The following is a 19,479-nucleotide window of genomic DNA, read 5'->3' as shown; positions in this document are numbered from 1 at the left end:
ATTGTTTTACCTAGAAGTGAATGCAAATGGTACTAGACAATGAAACATTTTAAAGACTTTTCAGGGGCTGCAAAAACACCAATTCACTGTTAAAATATTGTTGAATCAGTAAGAGTCCAGAATTAAAAACAAAACAAACACACTTTAAAAGAAACACATTTTGAGAGGGGCCAACCCAGTGCCCATCGCTGTTGGATTAGTCTCTCACTCATTGCTCTACCATCCACTCTTTTTCAGTTTTATTCCTTCTCCCTCACATTCTGTGCGCTGGATTTCATGTGCTACTTTCTGCCTCACTCCTGATCCTTCAGAAAACAGGATTTTAGCACACTCCACTACCAGCATACAGTGAGCAACAGCATGACTAGGAAAACCAAAGAGCAAAAGCAGTTTGAAAAATAAAGACTCCCAAGAGGTCTGGGCTTCAAAAGAAGGACATATCCCAGAAAGTTCTCAAGAAGCAGGAAGCCAGGGACCTGCATTTAATGAAAGCTCTGATCCCAACATGATTGACATTAGTAAATCAAGCAATTTCAAAGCAACTTTTGATTTCTTTGTGGTTGCCCACTACAAATCAATCACAATTTCTTATATTGTTTGAATCATTAAGGGCTTGGGCCTTAGGAATCTAACTGACCAGTTTTTAACAAGCAATGTTTAAAAATGTCTAGATCACAGTTTAATCCTGACCATTTCTACTCTACAGCATCCTCCAGTGACCTTTGGGGAAGAAAAGTCTATTCACATTACCCTTAGGCCAGGTACAGACATTACACTTTTACTGGTATAAGTGATGTGAAACCAGGCTACACCTGTAACAGAACAGAAGTTCAGCACACAAAACCAGTCTATACCCATAACAGAACAAAAGTTTAGCAGACACAGACTGATTTAAAAATGGCAGAACCTGATCTGATTTGCTCCCTCCACCAAAGGGCGAATGTGTGTTCTGTTCGCTACCGAAAGGAAGTCAAATTTAATGTAAGGGGGCTTAATTGGAAAATCTGAAACAAAAGATCTCACTTGAATGCCCTATCATAAAGGGCATGATGCTCTGCTGTCAGCTCTTGCACACAAACCATTGGAAAGATAGTACCATAGGGTTAGGCACTGGGGCTGTGCAAAACAGCACCATTTTATTTCAACTTCCATTTCGCTGTTTCAACGGGACAGTGATTTGTTTAAAGTTCCATTTTGTTTAGACAAAACTGTTATGTTGTTTTGACATTTCACCCATAGGCTATAATGGAGAAGCATGAAACTGCCTATAACTTTGTTATTTTTTGGCAGATTTGGATGACAAAAGCAGACATGGTAGACCCTTCTAAGGGCATGAAGCCTGCCAAGTTTCAAGGAGATGGTGCAGGGACACTGCACCTCAAAGTCTTGAAAACAAAACTCATGTCGCATGTGTGTGTTAAGGCACAACAAGGTAAAAACTGCAGGCATGGTAGCCCTTACTGAGGCCATGAATCCTGCCAGGTCTCAAGGAGATAGGTGTAGGGGTTTCTGGGAAACTGCACCTAAAGCTGCTGACAAGCAAAACTTGTGACGTGTGTGACTGTGTGTGTGTACCCTCACTGGCACCTCTACATGACATGGTAGTGTGCTCCAATGAAGTCTCCTCCTCCCCTACAGCCTCAGCCTGGTCTACCACTTTAAATGACAATGGGTAATAACTTAGTAAGCAGCAGCACAGTAACATCAGCAGCATCTCAGGCAGCCAAACTGTGACAGTCAATATCAGAGCAGTCCTTCCCCCATCTTTCCCCTCCCTCTCCTTACTTTCTGTTTCTATGCAGGGAAGCCCAGCTTCAGCTTTGAAACTCAAAATGTTTCGAAACTTTCAAAATGTTTTGATTGCTCTCATTTCGTTTCAAGGCCGTTTCGAAGCCCTTTGTTTCGTTTCAATTTCGCTGTTTCAAGCTCGAAACGAGTCAAAACAGTGTTGAAACAAAACAGACGGTGAAATTTCACACAGCCCTATTAGGCACCCTTGTGCGCCATATGCTTGTGAACAAGCAGCAGTAGTTAATTAACAAAATTTATTATTAAATCTGCAATGACATAATTAATAATGTTACACAATGAACCATAAAATGTCAGTCACTAATAGAAACAACTAATGCACATGTAAAAATAAAACTACAGCCTTAGTCTGACAGAGCTCTGCCAAACATAGAGCCTCAAGTATCTGAAGGAGCAAAAAATGGTTTTGTATCATCTTAGCACCATCACACATTAATTCTTAAGTCAGTACTCCCTGCAGCACATATCTATTTTGCAAGCACTTGCAATGGATCTTAAAGAGGTATTCTGGAAGCTGGAGATTGTAGAGGCACAGCAACAAGGGAACCATCTTCCATGGTCACATCACCGATAATATAGGCTACTAGGTTGGATAGCGTAGGAGAAACCTACCACTTCATGTTCTTTATAATGAAAATATTATCAGGCCTTATGGCCAGCAGGAAGAGCCTCATAATTAGGAACCTAACAAAATCAAGGAGGCAGACAGCCGATTTCATGGGCTCATAGTGGAGGGATGCCTCCACACCTCTGATTGGCCAAGGGGCCCCTCACTGCTAATGGGAGAGAGGGCTGTCCATCATGTAGTCCTGTGCCTCATCGTTGATTATCAGAAAGGAGCAGTGCCATGCAATATGAAGCTCTCTCAGCCAATCAGCAGTGAGAGGCAGGGAGGGGGAAGGGGGCAGCTGCCATCATGGCTGCTCCTCCTTGCATTAGCAGCTCCCCTCCTTTCCTCCCCCCACTTCCCCCTAGGCTGCAAGGCCAAGCCACAGCAGCCATGAGGACCAGTGGCTCCCACTGGGGGCCAGCATTTTACTTTTGCGGGGGGGAGGGGTTGTTTTTGGACATTGTCTGCAAAATCTGCAATTTTGCAATTTCCATGAAACTAAGACTTGAATAGGTCCCTACTCATAATGCCAGACACTGTACAAGGCCACAAGAGGCTGTCCCTGTACAGAACAGTGTAAAGTCCAAGTAGACAAGACAGGCAAATGATTTGCACTGATATATTTATACTTTCACTTTGAAACCAGCATAGCTACATTGGAACCCACCCCATAAAACAGATGCAAATATACTAGTGCAGGAATGTCAGATGCAATTATACTAGTGCAGAAGTGCCAGTTATACAAGTGCAGGCCTGCAGAGCTGCACTGTGTAGCACCCAAGACTGGTAGAAGAACTGGTAATTTGGACGTGGGGCCACAAGGGTTTGTGCCTACTCCCTAAATCCAGGACATAGATCCCATTTGGAGTAAATGGGACTGTGGGTGGAAGGCGGGGGAAATCAGGGAGGGTGGGGTGAGTGATGGCTGAGTTTACCCCCACCACAGCTGCTTGCCCCACTGCAGCTGCCACTCAATTCTGCTGCTGCTTCTGAATCCAGTCCATAAGGAGTCTGTGCATGGCCCAAGGTGGGGGGCAGGGGAGCATGGCGAGTGTGACATCCTTGTACTAGGGTAAAGATACTGAACCAGTCTACAATCAGATTTATAGCCAATAAAAGTATGTAAGCATATTGCTGGTATACAAGCATCACATTTGTGTCATGACTTTTCGGTCAATTTTTATTTGAAATCTTTGGGGGGTGGGGCTCTGAGTATGAAATTACCTAGGCAGAAGGGCAAAGAAAAGAATTGAAAAAGTGAAAAGAAGGGGAGAAAGGAAGGTCAGTTTGACATCAAATGAGTTAATGTTCTGTATCAGTTGTGTTCAACATTTTCTCCACACCCGCGGGCCAGGTGGACAGTATCCAATCCATCCTGGCCAGAAATGGCCAGTGGTCCTGATCCAGCACCCAGGGCGGGCATGGTGGGCACCATTTGGCTTTGTGGAGGGGCATGGGGAGCAGCACAGCTGCAAGCCAGCCCCTTAGAGGAAAGAGGTGTGGCTTGGCCCTGCAGGGAGAAAGGGGGCATGGCCCAGCCTCAACCTGGCAAGGCAGGGGGGAAAGGGGCAGGGAGAAGAAGGTATGACTGGGCCTCAACTCAACTCCTCAGGGGGAGGGGGTATGGCCCAGCCCCAATCTAGATGTGAGGGAAGGGGTGTGACCTGGTCCCATGGGGGTAAAGGGGCACAGGCCAGCTCTGAAGGGCCATGCACAGCAAAGAGGTTGGCCATAGTCATGGCCACTGCTCCCCCCAAATTTTGATTCCAGGGCTGCTCTGATTCCAGGGGAGTCCTGCAGGCCAGATATCAAGGCTCCACTGACTGCATTTAGCCTTTAGGTCACAGTTGCCACCCCTGCTCTATACCACTGAAGCATTCTGTTATACCACTGAAAATTGTTGGTGAAATGGGGCAAAACAGACTTAGAGGATATGAGGAATTAGCATTAGAAAATATGTTTCTCACAATCTGCATAGGCTAGTACAAAGATTAGTGAAAATGTCATAAGTATTTTAAAATGCTTGATCATATTATTATACATGTTCATTTATTGTAAAAGATATATACTGACTAGCATTTAGTATTAATATTTCTTCCTTGTATACCTATACACCATCAAATGCATTTTGTTTCATGATATGAACATAAAATTATAACAATAAGGAAGTTAGCTTATATATAATATCTTCTAAACACAATATTTCTCTGATTCCAATTCCAATTTAAGACACCCCCTTCCCCAATAATTAGATTCTATACATGGAGAGTTATAAAATTGTTATAATTTTTGATGCATAGAATCTAATAATTGTAAGGTATTTTTAAATGTGTTCCCCTTGCTGCTATGGTCGGGAAGGCAGAGGCAGGCAGGCAAGCAGCACAGGGGGTAGGGTGTCTACCCCCTCAATTTCATCCCACAGTGCCTGCTTCCCTAAAATCTACCCTCTTCCCCTCATTTTCTGTTACTGCATCTACTTGCCCACCTTGGCCACCTGCCCCCTACCACTCAATTCCCTGCCTGAATCCCCATCATCAGGGCTCTGTTCTCCATAGCAGGGCTGGCCCCTCACCTCTGCTCCCTGGCTGCAGCTCCAGTAGATACTGCAGTTGTTCCCCACCTCCCCCTCACCACTCCCTGATAAGCAGAAATTCCCCCCTCCCCTCTGCCTTGCAGAGAGGTGTTTGTATATTAGTTAGCAGACCACAGGCAGGCTGTGGTCCATGCTGAGTCAACAGGTAGAATCAACTGGTAGCTCATAATGTCCCTATGTTGTTTTCTTAATGCAGTGATAAACACTGAGTTAGGGGTCATAAATACTGTTATCAATTCCCTGCTGGGCTAATCAGAGCATCCTTCAGGGGCCTGGCCATGCCCCCTTCCCCCCCCCCTCAGCTCAGTCCTGTAGAAGGGAAGGGAGGGCTGCTCTAGAGCCCCCTGGCTCCTAGCCTGAGCCACTGCAGGCATGTGCCTGCATGTCTGGGATGTCTGTGCAGTTACAAAGTGATTTAGCCTAGCCAGGTTAGACTAACCTGCAAAGATTGAATCAATTCAGGCTCAGGCTTTTTGAATGTCTGGCCCTAGCCTGCACGGCTTTTTCTCTTAATCGCTTGAAAGTTAAAAATATAAAGGTATCTTACTCAGATTTTAAAACGCAGATATAAAGCAGACAATTCTTCTTTCTAAATGACACTTCTGTTAGGCTACAAATATAATTTAATTTTATTGAGCCAGAAGAACACAATTTTTTTCTTTTTATATGTAATGATTTTCTGTTCTAGAAAATTGAAAAAGATAACTAAAAATATGGACAAAGAAGTTAAAATAAAAAGGTTGGAAATGTACCAGACTTCACAGTGGAAAGTAATTTAATTTAAATATTTATTGTTACCAAATATCTAGTCACAATATAGTGAAGTATTCATTTTTTCACTTTATCCTTATCCTGTAATACAAAACATGCTCAGTCAATTGGCTTGCTTGACTGACTGAATGTTCCTAATCATACTATATGCATCTGAATAGACAGGGAAGCAGGAACTAACAGAACACCTGCAGCAACAGATTATTCCATTGTACATCCACCAGAGCAGCAATAAAATCCACTGAAAATGAAATTGCAGTTAACCTTCCCCCCAAAAAATAATAGTCTGTACTTTTAAACAAGTGTACACACTATACTAAAGTTAAAAGTATTTCTATCTGAACTCCCTATACTTTTAAGAACTGTGATTTTCAATTCTCTAACCAAAAGCCTTTAATGTTTCATACAACACTAAGAATCAGTTTTTCACCTCACAAAGTAATAATAGCTCAACTAACTTAGTTGATTTCCAATTATTTACATCATCTAAAAGTCTGGCCCCAATATTTCATATCCAGGAGCACAGAGTCCTTTACATAGCAGGGCAAGTTGTTTAAACATGATCTGCCCCATGCACTCCAATTTTAAACTGAAATAAAAAATATGGCTTACCTACGCTGAATTCCAGCTTTGGCTCATTTGCAATCCTTTGAATACCTTGAAGAATATTTAAAAAAATAATAATTAGAAAAGATATTATTTTTAATAAATATATAATATAATCTTTTTTAAATACACATCTTACCTTGCTTTTACACATACCCTTACCATTGCTAGATATATCTATGAACTTACTATATTTTTAAGGAAAACATATTGTAAAGAAACAGTTTCACAATGTGCCTGTCCATTGAAAGAAAACCTGTTTTTTGTTTTATTTCAGCAATTAGGAAGATCACTTTTACTTGTTTTTTCTAGGCCAGGGTTGTTCAACCAGTGGCCTGTAGACCACATGCAGCCTAGGAGGGGTAAATATGCAGCCCCCACGTTTCCTGTCCACCTGCTACTCTGGCTCTTGAATCCAGAGTCTCTGGGCTTCCCCTCCCCACTGCTAATTCCTGCCCCTCTCCCAAAGGGTGTGGCAACGCAGGGAGCTGAGGGTGAGCCTCAGGCACACAGTACAGCAGAGGAGGAAGGGTCACAGGTATGTGATGTAGCAGTGGGGCACCCATGCAGGTGTGCAAGGTAGTGGGAAGCTGGGATGGTCACGGGTACACAGTTAATTGCAAGCACTTGCTTAGGGGTTCAGTGTAGCAAGTGGGATGGTCACAGGTATACAGTGCAGCAGTGGTGGGTGGGTTACGGGCACACAGTGTGGGGGACGTCCGTGGGTTGTGAGGCCCAGAAGACAGCTCTAGGTGAATGAAAATTCATTTTAAAAAAATAGAAAACCTTCATGGCTATGCACTTTTTAGTAAAATATTTAATAATGTTATGTATTTGGTGTATATTAAACAATGCTGTATAATGCTTAAATACCTATCTGAACAAAAATATATGACTGCAACAAAAATAACCATATTTATTCCAAACCCATCAATTAGGCTACTAAAAGTAACACGTTACCTTATGCGATTTTAGCACAAAGTTGTGATGCAAACAGAAATGCCTGTGCTTTTATACATGTAGGAAAAAATGCTACTTAATTCTCTCTCATGTACTGAGGACAAGTACCCTATAATCCTTTGCATATCTGCATTTCTGAGTTATTAATAATGTTGATGCCCACTGTTGAACTTGAAATGGAAGCATGCTTTTAACTCATTAGTGCATGGGAGGAACCACTGAATTGCAAAACTGGCCAATGGGAAAAGGTAGGGAAACCAAAGGAAGGTGTGCAAGTAAACATGATTTGCTCAGCCTCCTCAGAATATAACCAGATAACGCCTGCAACACTGATGAAGATGCAGTTATGTAATTGCCTCCTGTTCACACAGTGTTACTATACAATGGACTACCATTACAAAAGAAAAGACTCCAACAGAAAAGACTAACATGAAGAAGAAAGCGTGTACGTGGATGGGAAGAGCAGGTTTTCAGATACAGTGTGTGTGTGTGTGTGTGTGTGTGTGTGTGTGTGTGTGTGTGTGTGTGTACACACATGCACGCAAACATGCGGCAGGTAGAAGAGAGGTTATGAATTTTAAACTGCATCCTCTCCACAAGAGCTTGAAGTATAGATAACTTGGTTTCAAATTGGTAGTGTTACTAGAGTTAACAATTCAAAACTATCCTAGAGTTTAAAAGCCTTTTGAAGTAATTAGGTTTTTCAAAAATGTTTTTAACAATTAAGTGTTCTGAAAAATTACCCAAAATCAAGCTACCATTCACACTGGCAGCGGACTTGTCTATAACATGACTTCTATGCGCAGCCCAAATGTATACCTGACAGGGTTAGGTAATTGGACAACTAAAATCCTCTGAAGATGACAGTTCCTAGAAAACAGCATAGTTCCAGAATAAAACAATGAACATGAGTTGAACATATGGCCAGACATTTTCAAAGCTACAGTGTTTTTGCCACACAGAAGGAACAATTCATTAGTACTAATATTCAGTTTTACTGTATCTCCTTCTTCCTAAGTTTGTCAAAGTTATGTTTTGTTATCTCATAGTTTGCATGTTCATCTGTGGTATAAAGGAGGTTATTCTTTTGTTTTCAAATGAAGAGTTTTCAAACTTGAAAAACAACATTTATTAAAGAAAACCTGACGCTGTAAGCACACCTTTGTTTCCCCAAAGGAGACTAATTTGACTGAACCTAAATATAGCTAATCATGAATATTTTAATTCTCTTCCATTTCTTCCCACTACTATAGCTGACTGTCAGTCAACAATTGAAACTGCAATTTAATTCCAACAGTTACAGAATGTAGAACATTTTTAAAAGCATTACAGTGTAACGTGACATAAAGCGTATGTTCACTTACTTGTAAACTGCAACTCTCCTAGGTTGTCTGCCTGCACTGGAGAGAGAAATTGTTGCGCTTCATCTGAGGTTCTCTCCTCTTTGATTTCCATGATCAACCTCTGGAGTTGCTGAATTTTGTTGTGCAAACCTTCTGAGTTTGCTTCTCCCAGAGCCACAGCCCAAGATTCACAGTCAGCCTTTGATGCAGCTTCAAGGTAAAGATCTGGTTCTCCACTCTGAAACTCTGCACTCAGAAAACATTAATATACTTTTTAGGGATCCAGATATCAAAGGATGGGCTGGAGATCATGGCAGGATTGATCCTGCGTATAGTAAAAGCTTTCATGTATCTAGTCTTCCTGCCAGAAAACCAAACACGCCTTCTTGAAAGAAAGCCCTGTTGTTTCACATTCAGTGCACCAAACCCATATTACGTAGCAGTTCCAAAAACAATTAATATACTGCTAAACTGGGTGGAAGAAACATCAAGCTGAAATGGGAAATCCTTTTTTAGTACATGTTTTGCTGCTCAGCAGGTACCTTTCAGGGCTGCTACCTTAAACAAGAATTCGATTTAGCAGCAGCAGCAGCCAGCATTCTGACAAAGGGACCAGTGGGATTCACAAAGGTGAATGTGTCCATCATTTCTTCTATTAGAACTGTCCTTTATGCTCAGCCTCTAATCCATCCCTGCCAGAATACTGCTCATCAGCATGTGGAGATAATTTAGCGTGACATAGCTCCTCTGTGAGGAGCCAACAGGTTGTATGTGGGAGCTTCCGACTTCATTACAATCCACGAGTTTGTTGCTGTTCTGCCTGATAAAAGTCTAAGTGTTTAATTATCAGATTTTCTAAGAAGAAGAAAAGAATAAAAATCACTTACACTCCTAGGGAAAAGCATGCAATAGCAAGAGCCATTCACTTGATTAGAACAGCACAGGAAAAAAAGTCTCCAGGCATTTAAAATCCCATGGCATAGACAGTTTCACAGAGTTGTAAATTCAGTGTGACATTTAGCGTGATATCCATGGCCAACAAATTGGGGGGGGGGGGGGGGGGGCGCAGGGGAAATCAATGCTGCTTTAAAAGAAGTTACCTACTTATCTGGAAAAAACATAAAGCTATTTAAATGCCTATCTACTCTATTAATAAAGTTGGCAACTATTTCTCTTAGAGCTGAATGCGAAGAATATTTTGACACAAGCCATAGAAGATATTAAATAAACAAAAACAATTAGACATATTAACAATTAGCCTAAAATATGCAAAACTACATAAAACCTGCAAATTTAGGTTAGCATTTTCAAGTGGGGTATCTAAGGTTGAACACCTAAATCCATCTGTTCACACTTAAAATGATGTTTTTGTAAGGTGTTGAGCATCTGCAGTTTCCATTTAAAGTATAAAAATATTTTTGATATTTGACATCAGAGGTACCAACCATCAAACCACATATTTAAGTTCTAAAACATGAATATTGAGGTGCCTCTAATTAGACACCAAGTTTGAATATTTTCAGCTTTACTGATAACAAATATACAACATGGAGATTGGGGCCTTCATTATATATTCCCCAGGACAGATACAGAAAGAGCAATGATAGTGCTATACTTATCCACAATAGAGGTCAGGTGTTGGCTGTCTCACCTATACAGGAAGTACTGGCTTTGATTTTCTAACACCAATAGAAAATAGATGAGTATAAGTTTTGTTAATTATTGACTTCAGATGCAGACACGTGACGTGATTACTACCGCATAGTTTGCCCTAGATTTTACTCTGTGTTAACACAGCAACATGCAACTAGATCTCCTAGAAGAGAGGCCCATAAGAGTTGCTATTATGGTCCCTGGCAGCAGGTGGTAGAAGACCCAGTCTGCCTTGGGTAAATGTTGGGCAAACAGCCATCCCAGGATGTTACTGACAAGGGTAGCAGAGGCGCAACTGATATACCGGTGTAACCTAAACTGGTGCATAATTATTCCTCACTTTCCATGGATTTATTTTATCCTGGAGTAGTGTGATTTATAATGAAGAAAGCCTGCCTGTCAAGCATCTGATCTACTTTTACCTCAGAGAGCAATGATTTAATGTATTCTGGCCAGACATGATCTAAGGTTGAGACCCAGACCTTCATTCCAATCCACATTTCAGAAATATTATGGTTTATTGTATCAAGATCTTTGCATTTCTCAGATCACTGACCATAACAACTGCATCTGTCAGATATAGGTGGCTCTAGCTATCAATTGCCATGACCTACTACAAAGGCTCCAAATCAGTGTGAAAGTTAAAACATTTTAGTTTGCAGATCAAACGCTCTGATTGCATACTTTGAAATGTAATGTGGAAAACAATTTGTAAATGCAATAAATTTGTATCCTAAAAGAGCTACAAAGTATGCATGTGCTGCAAACAATTTTTGAAGTAAAATAATGTAATAGGCATGGTAGTAGCACTGGAGTGATGTTGTAGTTTAAATGGTCCAGGACACAGGTAAGAGGCAAGGATTTTTGTGGGTGGTATTCTTTACTGGACAACCAGCAGAGTTGGGATGACAAGCTTTCAAATAAATGTATTCAAAGTCTATCCCAGCTATGCATTTGTTCTAATAAAAGATTTACCCACAAAATCCTTGCCTCTCCTGCAATGGTATTTTTTATTTTTTTTTTAAACAGCAGAGAGTCATGTTTCAGACTACAAACACATATTTGTTTTGATAAAAGAGTGGGCTTCTTTTTATACAGTAGTCACATCTAGTTTTTCCATCTCACTAATTGCCAAGTAGTTTTGCTTTCCTCAAAAGTAAATAAATACAAATCCTCTCAGACTCATAGCTTTGAAGCCAAGTTTCAGGTCAGAGATATTTAGTTGAATTGAAACTCCCTGAATCTGAAGATTTATAAAGGGATATCAAATTTCATCAAGTTCTCAAGAAGAGTAGCGTATTGAAATATTCTGCATACAAATTATTCTATTTACAGGGAATGAAATACTCTATATTTTATAGCTAAAGCATGAGTAAACATGAATGGCATGCCACACTATTGTACACAGTGTTACTTTACAGAGCTTTATACAACATGGCACAAATGCTAGGTGAAATTCTGGACTTTCTGAAGTCAATACAACTTTCACCATTCACTCCAAAGAGGCCACTGATTTCACCCTTTGTGTGTCACTATAATTTTAAAATTATGACAATATTTTTTTATGAATGAGTATGTGAGATTTAAGAAGAACATATAATACTGTTAGGACAGTTTTATACTTATCTAGACAAATATTGTGTAACACCACAACAGTATTTTTTATTCTACTGTTACATAGTCTCTGTGGTACAGGACATTCAACTTTGGTGGCATCTACCCAAGAAAATTATTCACTTGCACTCCTAACAACAATGTATTTCATTCAAAGTTCATTGTTTTCCTTTGGCGAATCAAAGGAAAAGCAAAACCTTAAATAAACAGTTGACTTACTGACTCCTAGTTCAAAACAGATGTTACACATTTGCCTATTTTCTTGAAGCAAAGTTTATATAGGTGAGCAAAAGCTCAATAACCAGATGCAATGGATAAGATTCTGAGTTCAGTCAATGTACTGAGGTAAATATACGTATGTGTATACAAAAACCCAGTGTAGTTGCAGGGATCCAATACTGTTCATAGAAAAACTTGATCAACTTCAGATCTGCACATTTCTAATTTAAATTAAAGCCCAACCCAACATTACAAAAAGCTTTACTTTGGATCTTTCCTGAAAATAGTATCTATTCAGACATATAGCCAAGAATTTAAGGGATAATTTAGTTCTACTTACTTCATCTTCTAATGAAAATATATACTGTGCATATTTAGGGATATTCTTTGTGTTCACCATTATAAAGGCTGATTGCATTAACTACATGGCTAGGGACAGACATTACACATAAACCAGTTTAAGTGATCAGAAACTGGTTTAAACCTGTAACAGAACAGATGTTCAGTGCACACAAAACAAGTTTGAAAATGGCTGAAACTGGTTTGAGATAAACCTGGTTGAATGTAGTATCAGACAACTGATTTGGATCAAACCGGATTATGCAATGTCTGTCCCAGACACCTTTCTGGTTGAAGATAAACCAGACTCCCTCAGCATCCCATTACGGTCTCTGGGCTGGGTGGGGCTCTGTGCTCCATAGCAGGGCTGGCCCCTCCCCTCTGGTACCTGGCTGGAGCTCCGGGAGAGACTGCAGATACAGCAGGGTCTGCCTGGCTTCCCCCTGCCCTACCCCGCCACACTGCTCAAGCAGGGATCCCCCTCTCCCATCTCCCACAGCATGGACCCCAACCCCACAGCCCCTAGGCATGTGGTATGCTAGCTAATGCTGAGAGATGTCTCTGTGTGTATGTCTCCAATTTCACTAGAAAAGGCAAGAGCAACTGTGTAGGGCTTTTTTGAGCTAACCAACAGGTCAGTTGGTAAGCTGTTTAAGAAGAGCTTAAACTAATGGAGAAAGGCTATTGTTTTGCTAATGGGATGATAAACACTTATCAGCCTCCTGCTGGCTTGCTTTCCTGTCAGTTTGATGCAGACAGTATAAAGAAGTAGGGAGGGACATTGAAAAGCTCCATATCATCAACAGATGCATGCACTGCACACCCCTCCTTAACTCAGAGTGCTAGGCTGGGGTCTGGCAATACTCCTGCCCCTTGAGCAGCCAGCAGGGAAAAGCCTGGGATGGTGCAGGCAGACCTCCCTAATCAGAGTGTCCTTCTGGGGCCTGGCCATGCCCCCCCTCAGCTCAGCTCCCTACAGAAGGGAAGGGAGGGCTGCTTTAGCACACACCCTCCCCCCCCTCCCCCCAGCTTCTAGCCTGAGCCACTGCAGGCATGTACCTGAATTTCCTCAGTCCAGAGAGAATGTCTGTCCGATTCCAAACTGGTTCAGTCTAGCCAGGTTGGACTAACTTGCAAAGATTGAATCAATTCCAGGTCAGGATTTTGAAGGTCTGTCCCTAGCCCATGAGAACTGTACAGTGGATAAATATATGCCCAAATATTGTTGTTTTGTCACAAAGACAAGTCAAACAAGACAGTGCTATGTGGACTCCTGTTTGACTTTTAGATGACAGTTGTTCCATTGATTTAAAAAAAAATAAAAAATCAAAGTAATCAATTCCAGAAGGGGAAAAAAAGGACTGATAAAGTAGCAAAGATGGACTATCTTTTAATCCCAAAAAGTAATCACTAAAAGTTAGTACTGCTATACACTGGTGGTACGATGGAGGCCAAGCAGGGCTAAGGTACAGCTAGCGAAGTCTGTTGAAACCTGTAACAAGGCATACCATACCTGCCCTGCAGCATTTGGATTTCAGTCTTCAGGACTATTTCTCAGACATGTTCACCAATAATCATTTTAAAGTATTTTCATAGCCATGGAAAAAAAATGCAGGCTGTGCCCAAACATGCTGATTCTTGCACTTCTATTTCCCCATTCTATTTCCCGTGTTAGCAATAACTTAGAAAAGGAGAACGAGGAAATAATTTCAGAAAATGCCTTGTTGGGTTAAATATTTCATTAAAAAACAAACACCTTTACCACCCTGATGTATTAGTATCACAGAGTCAGGCTGCCCTGCTCAGCCAAAAATAAGCATGCACATATTCAGGAAGAGGTTTTGTCTTTAAAAGACTAACACTGAATATGCCAGTTCCTGAACTAAGTGGCCCTGCGTTTTGCTCATGTGACCAGTAAATAGAAACACTGAAACCTTCCACACTTCCAGTAACTGACAGCTAATGCTGCCCTGTGGCTACCTTAAGTTAAACATACTTTTAAATATAGATGTATTTCACTAACAAATAGTTGGCTTCCCTGTTAAACAGCTTAACTCCACCCATATTTTTTTCCTGTTTTTGTTTGCAGGCCTCAGTCCAAAGTAATGAAAAGTAGGGAGAGCTTGTTGCGGTAACACCAAATATTATTACAAAGCTGACATGTCTAAGTCTCTTCTGATCAGGATTCTGCTTGTCAGGAATTCTTTTAGTGAAACCTGATCTGAACAGACTTTCTCCCACAGAAGCAAGTATTAAATAGAAAAGGGTTATAGTCCCAGAGGATTCCTGTATTTCAAATAAAGAATACAAGAAGCCTGAACAACAAAACTCCTATCCTACAAGGAGTCACACAGACAGAAAGAGAGACACCCCTTTAAGCATAGGAGAGAGAATTTTTTCCTGCATCCCTTCTATTGAAGGTACACACAAGGTTCCTTTGGTGCTTTTACTTAAAGGCAACATAGAGAGCAACAAATTTACTGGCAAGGAAAAACTGACAACAACTATCATCTCCACATCAGTTTAAAGCAGCAGCTGGCAATTTACTTCTTTAATACTCTGGTTCCTAAAATTAAAATGGATGCTGACAGGTCATTTAAACCTAACATTGCATTTTCATTTTAAAATATGTATTTGATTTTAATCTCAGCATTGTTCCCTTACATAGATATTTTGGGAAATTCCTGGAAAGAGACAGGGGGAAGAGAGAGAAATATAGAGAATAACCTGGATGGTGCTTTACTTCATCAGAAAATTATTTTCATCAGGTGAAATGAGTCACCATAAAACTCAAATATGTCTCTAGAAAAGATACTTTTCACTGAAAAGGTGGAAGTTTAAAATGTGAAAGTTTTTTAAACTACCGAGAAAAAACTTGAGTTTTTTTTAAATATTTTTCCACTTAGCATTAACTGTCAATCCAATTATCATACAAAGCTTTTATTAAACTGTGCTAACCATGGAAAAGTGACAGGAAAAGTGTTGAAGTGTAGTAGGCATTACCCTGCTCTATTCCCAGTAATGAGAGTTGTAAACATAAATGCTTATGCATTAAGTTAGAAAATTCTTTGAAGTATTTATTGGGCAAAGTATGCAGCTTCTATGTTTATGTAAAAGCTACCCTTTTCCAAAGGTTATTTTTAAAGTGATTTTTTTTTTTTATGGCAATACACAAAAAATAAGAGTTCAAAGTGGCTAAAGTGTTTCTCTCTTTTTATACCACACTGGCAAACAGTAATTCTGAACTGCTACCTCAGCAGTGGAAAATGGTTGGGAATATCAATGAGTTGATGTCCCTCTAAAATATAAAGCACCATCACGACTAACCACCATATGCTTTAACAAAAGTAGAATGGAAGCTTTGATACGTAAATTATATCTGCAGGATATTTCTAATACAGACATCAGAGACTTTTAATTCACAAAGCTGAGTGAATTCTATATGCTGATGCATTTCATGTTCAAATTAGTAGTGATGAAATCATCCCTTGGTTACTGATGATGCTGTGTTAATCTTCCTTTGCAAGTTAAATTTTCAATCAAAGATAAAGAATTTAATTTAAAATTTTATCTTCGGTGTCTTTTTTTATGTTGCAATGCTGAGAATAAACTTATATAAGTTACCATTATAATCTCCATTTAGGTCCCCAGAGAAGCTCATGAAGAGTGCCTGAAGGTATTTGAAATTAATGTAACATGATACATAACTTGGTGCTCTCTCATTAAATATTGCAGCATAATAATGTTTCTTTTAACATCAGCAACTACTTATACATGCCATTCACCTTCTTCGTTTCTGCAAACGTAATTAAATCAATGCCACATCTATTCTAGAAACAAGGGAGACCACACAAATGTTTATACAATGATACATCAATTGCAAAAATACTAAACGGCAGCAATGCAACACCCACAAAACGTATAGCCTTTGAAAAGCAGTAGACTGATTTTCCAGCTAGAAAAAACATCCCAGTCCCACTTGCCTACTTGGGAGGCATGACTTAGACTTTCTTCCCAGCCCAACCGCTGACCTGTACCTGTTTCCCCATCCATAAGAGAGAGATGACAATAATTCCCTCTCTTTATAAAGCACTTCAAGATCTTCTACTGAAAAATGCAGCAAGTTATAAGAAAAATTATTTATTATTCTAAATGATGGGGCCACAACTGCATGGCAATCATCAACGTCTTAACCAAGACATACAAGAAAAAGGGACTAACTCTTAACATTCAGAAGACTATGGTCCTGCATCAATAAGCTCTTAAAGAGCAGTCCCCAGCTTCAGTAATTCAGATTCACAGTGAGACTCTGAAGAATGTTGTGTATTAGGCTGACAGCAATGAAGAAATCCAACATCACCTCAAATGTGCAAGTGCAGCCTTCAGACACCTAAAGAAATGGGAGTTCAAAGATCATGACATAAGATCGGAAAACAAGCTCATAGTTTATCAAGAAGTTGTGATCCCCACCTTACTGTATGGCATTAAGACGTGGACTACATACAGAAGACGCCTCAAGTAATTGGAAAAGTACCATCAATGCTGCCTAGAAAAGATCCTTCAAATCCAGTGGGAAGACAGGCGCACCAACATTAGTGTCCTCACACAAGCAAACACTACAGCATTGTTGCAATGATCACCCAACATCAGCTTCACTACACCCATATCATTCAGATGTCCAATTCCAAACCCCTGAAGCAAGTTTTAGTCTCTCAGTTCAATCACATCGTACATTCAAAAAGGGGGTAGAGAAAGAGCTTAAAGGACATCCTCAAGGCCAACTCGAAAAAAATGGAACACTGACATCAACTTATGGGAGACTAATCACCCAGGACCACCCCAAATGGAGGAAGAGTCTGTTACAAGGATCTTACTTTGAAATATTACAACGACCACAGGAGACAGAAAAGTGGCAGTGGCAGAAACAGTGCATCACAAACAGAATCAAGAATCCAGAGCCACACACCCATGTGAAAACATGTGCCCAAGTTGGAAGAGAGTCTGTCAATCCTGGATCAGCCTCATCAGCCATCTTTGGACCCACAGATAAGACAATCATGGAAAACAATCATCCTTGATTGTGATTACCAAAGAAGGAAGATGGGGCCAAACTTGTACAAGGATGTCTCAAGTACACTTGAATGACAAGAACCCCATATCTGACTTAGTTCTTAGACACTGGTACCCTGCAGCCTGGTTGCCAAGACTAGTGGTTCCCAACCTTTAGACTCAAGGCACCCCTTGGAAAATGCTAGCTCTTAACTTTCATTCATTTTCTGACTGCAGAAAAAATACCAGAGCAATTCTTCTTTTTCAAAGAATTCAGAAAGATCACAGCAGGTCAGAATGTTTCTAACACTTTCGTTTCCTATCTGAAATCTCTGGGTTTATTATGTGAATAATGTATAGGTGTTTGCACATCTAATGGTGCTAGTATTGAGACATCCCATGGTACCCCAGGTTGCTGTGACACATCATTTGAAAAGTCTGACTTAGACATTTGAACCCACTGGCAGAACCTGTGTCTTCCCTCCCCTTCTCCCTCAGGCTGGAAACAGAGGCCCTCTGTGGAGTGTGATCAGCTATGCCACTGTATGTCACAGACTAGCTGATCTGCTTCACGGATGTCTAATAGACCTCACTCAGGTTGTTGCTTCCCATGGTCAATCCGCTGCCTCTCCCCTTTAAGGGCCCAGTCCTGAGTGATAGGGATCCCAGGTGCCCTGCCATGAGTTGGGCACCTGGGATCCATTGGGAGTCCCCCGTCCACTTGCATGTGGCACCCCAACGCAGCAGCAAGAAAAGAGTGCCAGGTGCTGGCACACCTACTACGCTGTGCTGCGCAGACTTGGGGTGAACATCCACAACCGCAGAGGGCTTTTCCCCTTCCATTTGCAAAACCTTTAGTAAATCTAGTTTCATATTCCTCCAACCAATAAATTTGAAGGAAAGTGATGGTTTCACTTTCCTCCAACTTAGTTTCCAATTTTTTTTTTGGTGGGAAGCTTTTTCTCCAAATCTTGAAAGACTTGAGATCCTTATAATGGCTAACTTAACTAGATTCACTTTCTCACAGGCTGCCAGTTCTAAAGTTGTCATCACCTTCCTGACTACTACAATAAATGAGAGTTTATATACTTTACTTTTATATTAGATGCTAGCAATGCATCTCCATTTCTCTGGTATATTTGCTCCTAAATAGCCATTTATTTTGATGTTTGTTGGACTCAGTTTTAGTCTGAACTTCTATTTTCTATATTCATACTCTGATAAAATATTAATGTGATCTCCAATTTAAATGAAACCATTGTTCCTCGCACTTCCACTAGCAAAATCCAGTCCCTCTCATAGTTTTGCTTTATTCTACTATATCTACAAAAACTGCTCTTCCAGCTCAACTGTGTGCACTTGAAATTTGTATTTTGGACCTGTGGCATTTACCAAAATGACTCCTCTTGTCACAGTTAGAACAGAGCTTTCCAAATGCAGCCCAGTGTTTGGGGCCAGGTGGCCTTTCGCACCTCCTGCATGACTGCCTGTAAGCTCTCTCTCTTTTAGAGGTCTCCTTATCAATGGAAAATTTCACCCTGTGCAGAAGCTTCTTGCCAGTCGAAAATTCACCCTGTGAGGTGGCTGCTTCTGCCCACATTTTTTCAAGGCCTAATGCATAGATGATCCCTTCTGATGCATTCCACTTTGCAGCCTGGGCCTTCACAGTTTCTGCTGCCTTGCACATTTGGACAGCCTTTCCTAGGGACAAGTCTCCCTCACGCAATAATTTTCCTTTTAATGCAGTGTCTGCAATGTCACAAATAATCCTATCTAATACAAATTCTGTCAAGTTCCCAAAAGCAGTTTTTACTCTGTCTCTTTAGTTCAGTAACATACTGATCTAGACTTTCTCCTGTTGTTTGTTTTCACATTGAAAATCTGTAACTTAAGGGTCTCATTCATTTTTGGAA

The 19,479-nt window shown here is 40.5% G+C and overlaps 1 protein-coding gene across 4 annotated transcripts in view; it reads right to left on the bottom strand.

Annotated features, from left to right (window-relative positions):
• INPP4B (inositol polyphosphate-4-phosphatase type II B) overlaps positions 1 to 19,479 on the bottom strand; it is a 606,962-nt gene that overhangs the window by 362,079 nt on the left and 225,404 nt on the right. For all 4 annotated transcript variants that reach the window (XM_059722033.1, XM_059722036.1, XM_059722037.1 and 1 more), the window contains exons 4-5: positions 8,714 to 8,938; positions 6,396 to 6,440 (exon numbers count right to left, since the gene is read on the bottom strand). In XM_059722033.1, coding sequence (XP_059578016.1) covers positions 6,396 to 6,440; positions 8,714 to 8,938 — 270 coding nt within the window. The remainder of the gene's footprint in view (positions 1 to 6,395; positions 6,441 to 8,713; positions 8,939 to 19,479) is intronic.

The sequence above is a fragment of the Alligator mississippiensis genome, chromosome 2 (assembly GCF_030867095.1).
Source record: "Alligator mississippiensis isolate rAllMis1 chromosome 2, rAllMis1, whole genome shotgun sequence".
Taxonomy (NCBI): Eukaryota; Metazoa; Chordata; order Crocodylia; family Alligatoridae; genus Alligator; species Alligator mississippiensis.
Note: the sequence above shows the minus strand (reverse complement) of the source record. Positions and strands in the feature narration are given on the sequence as shown.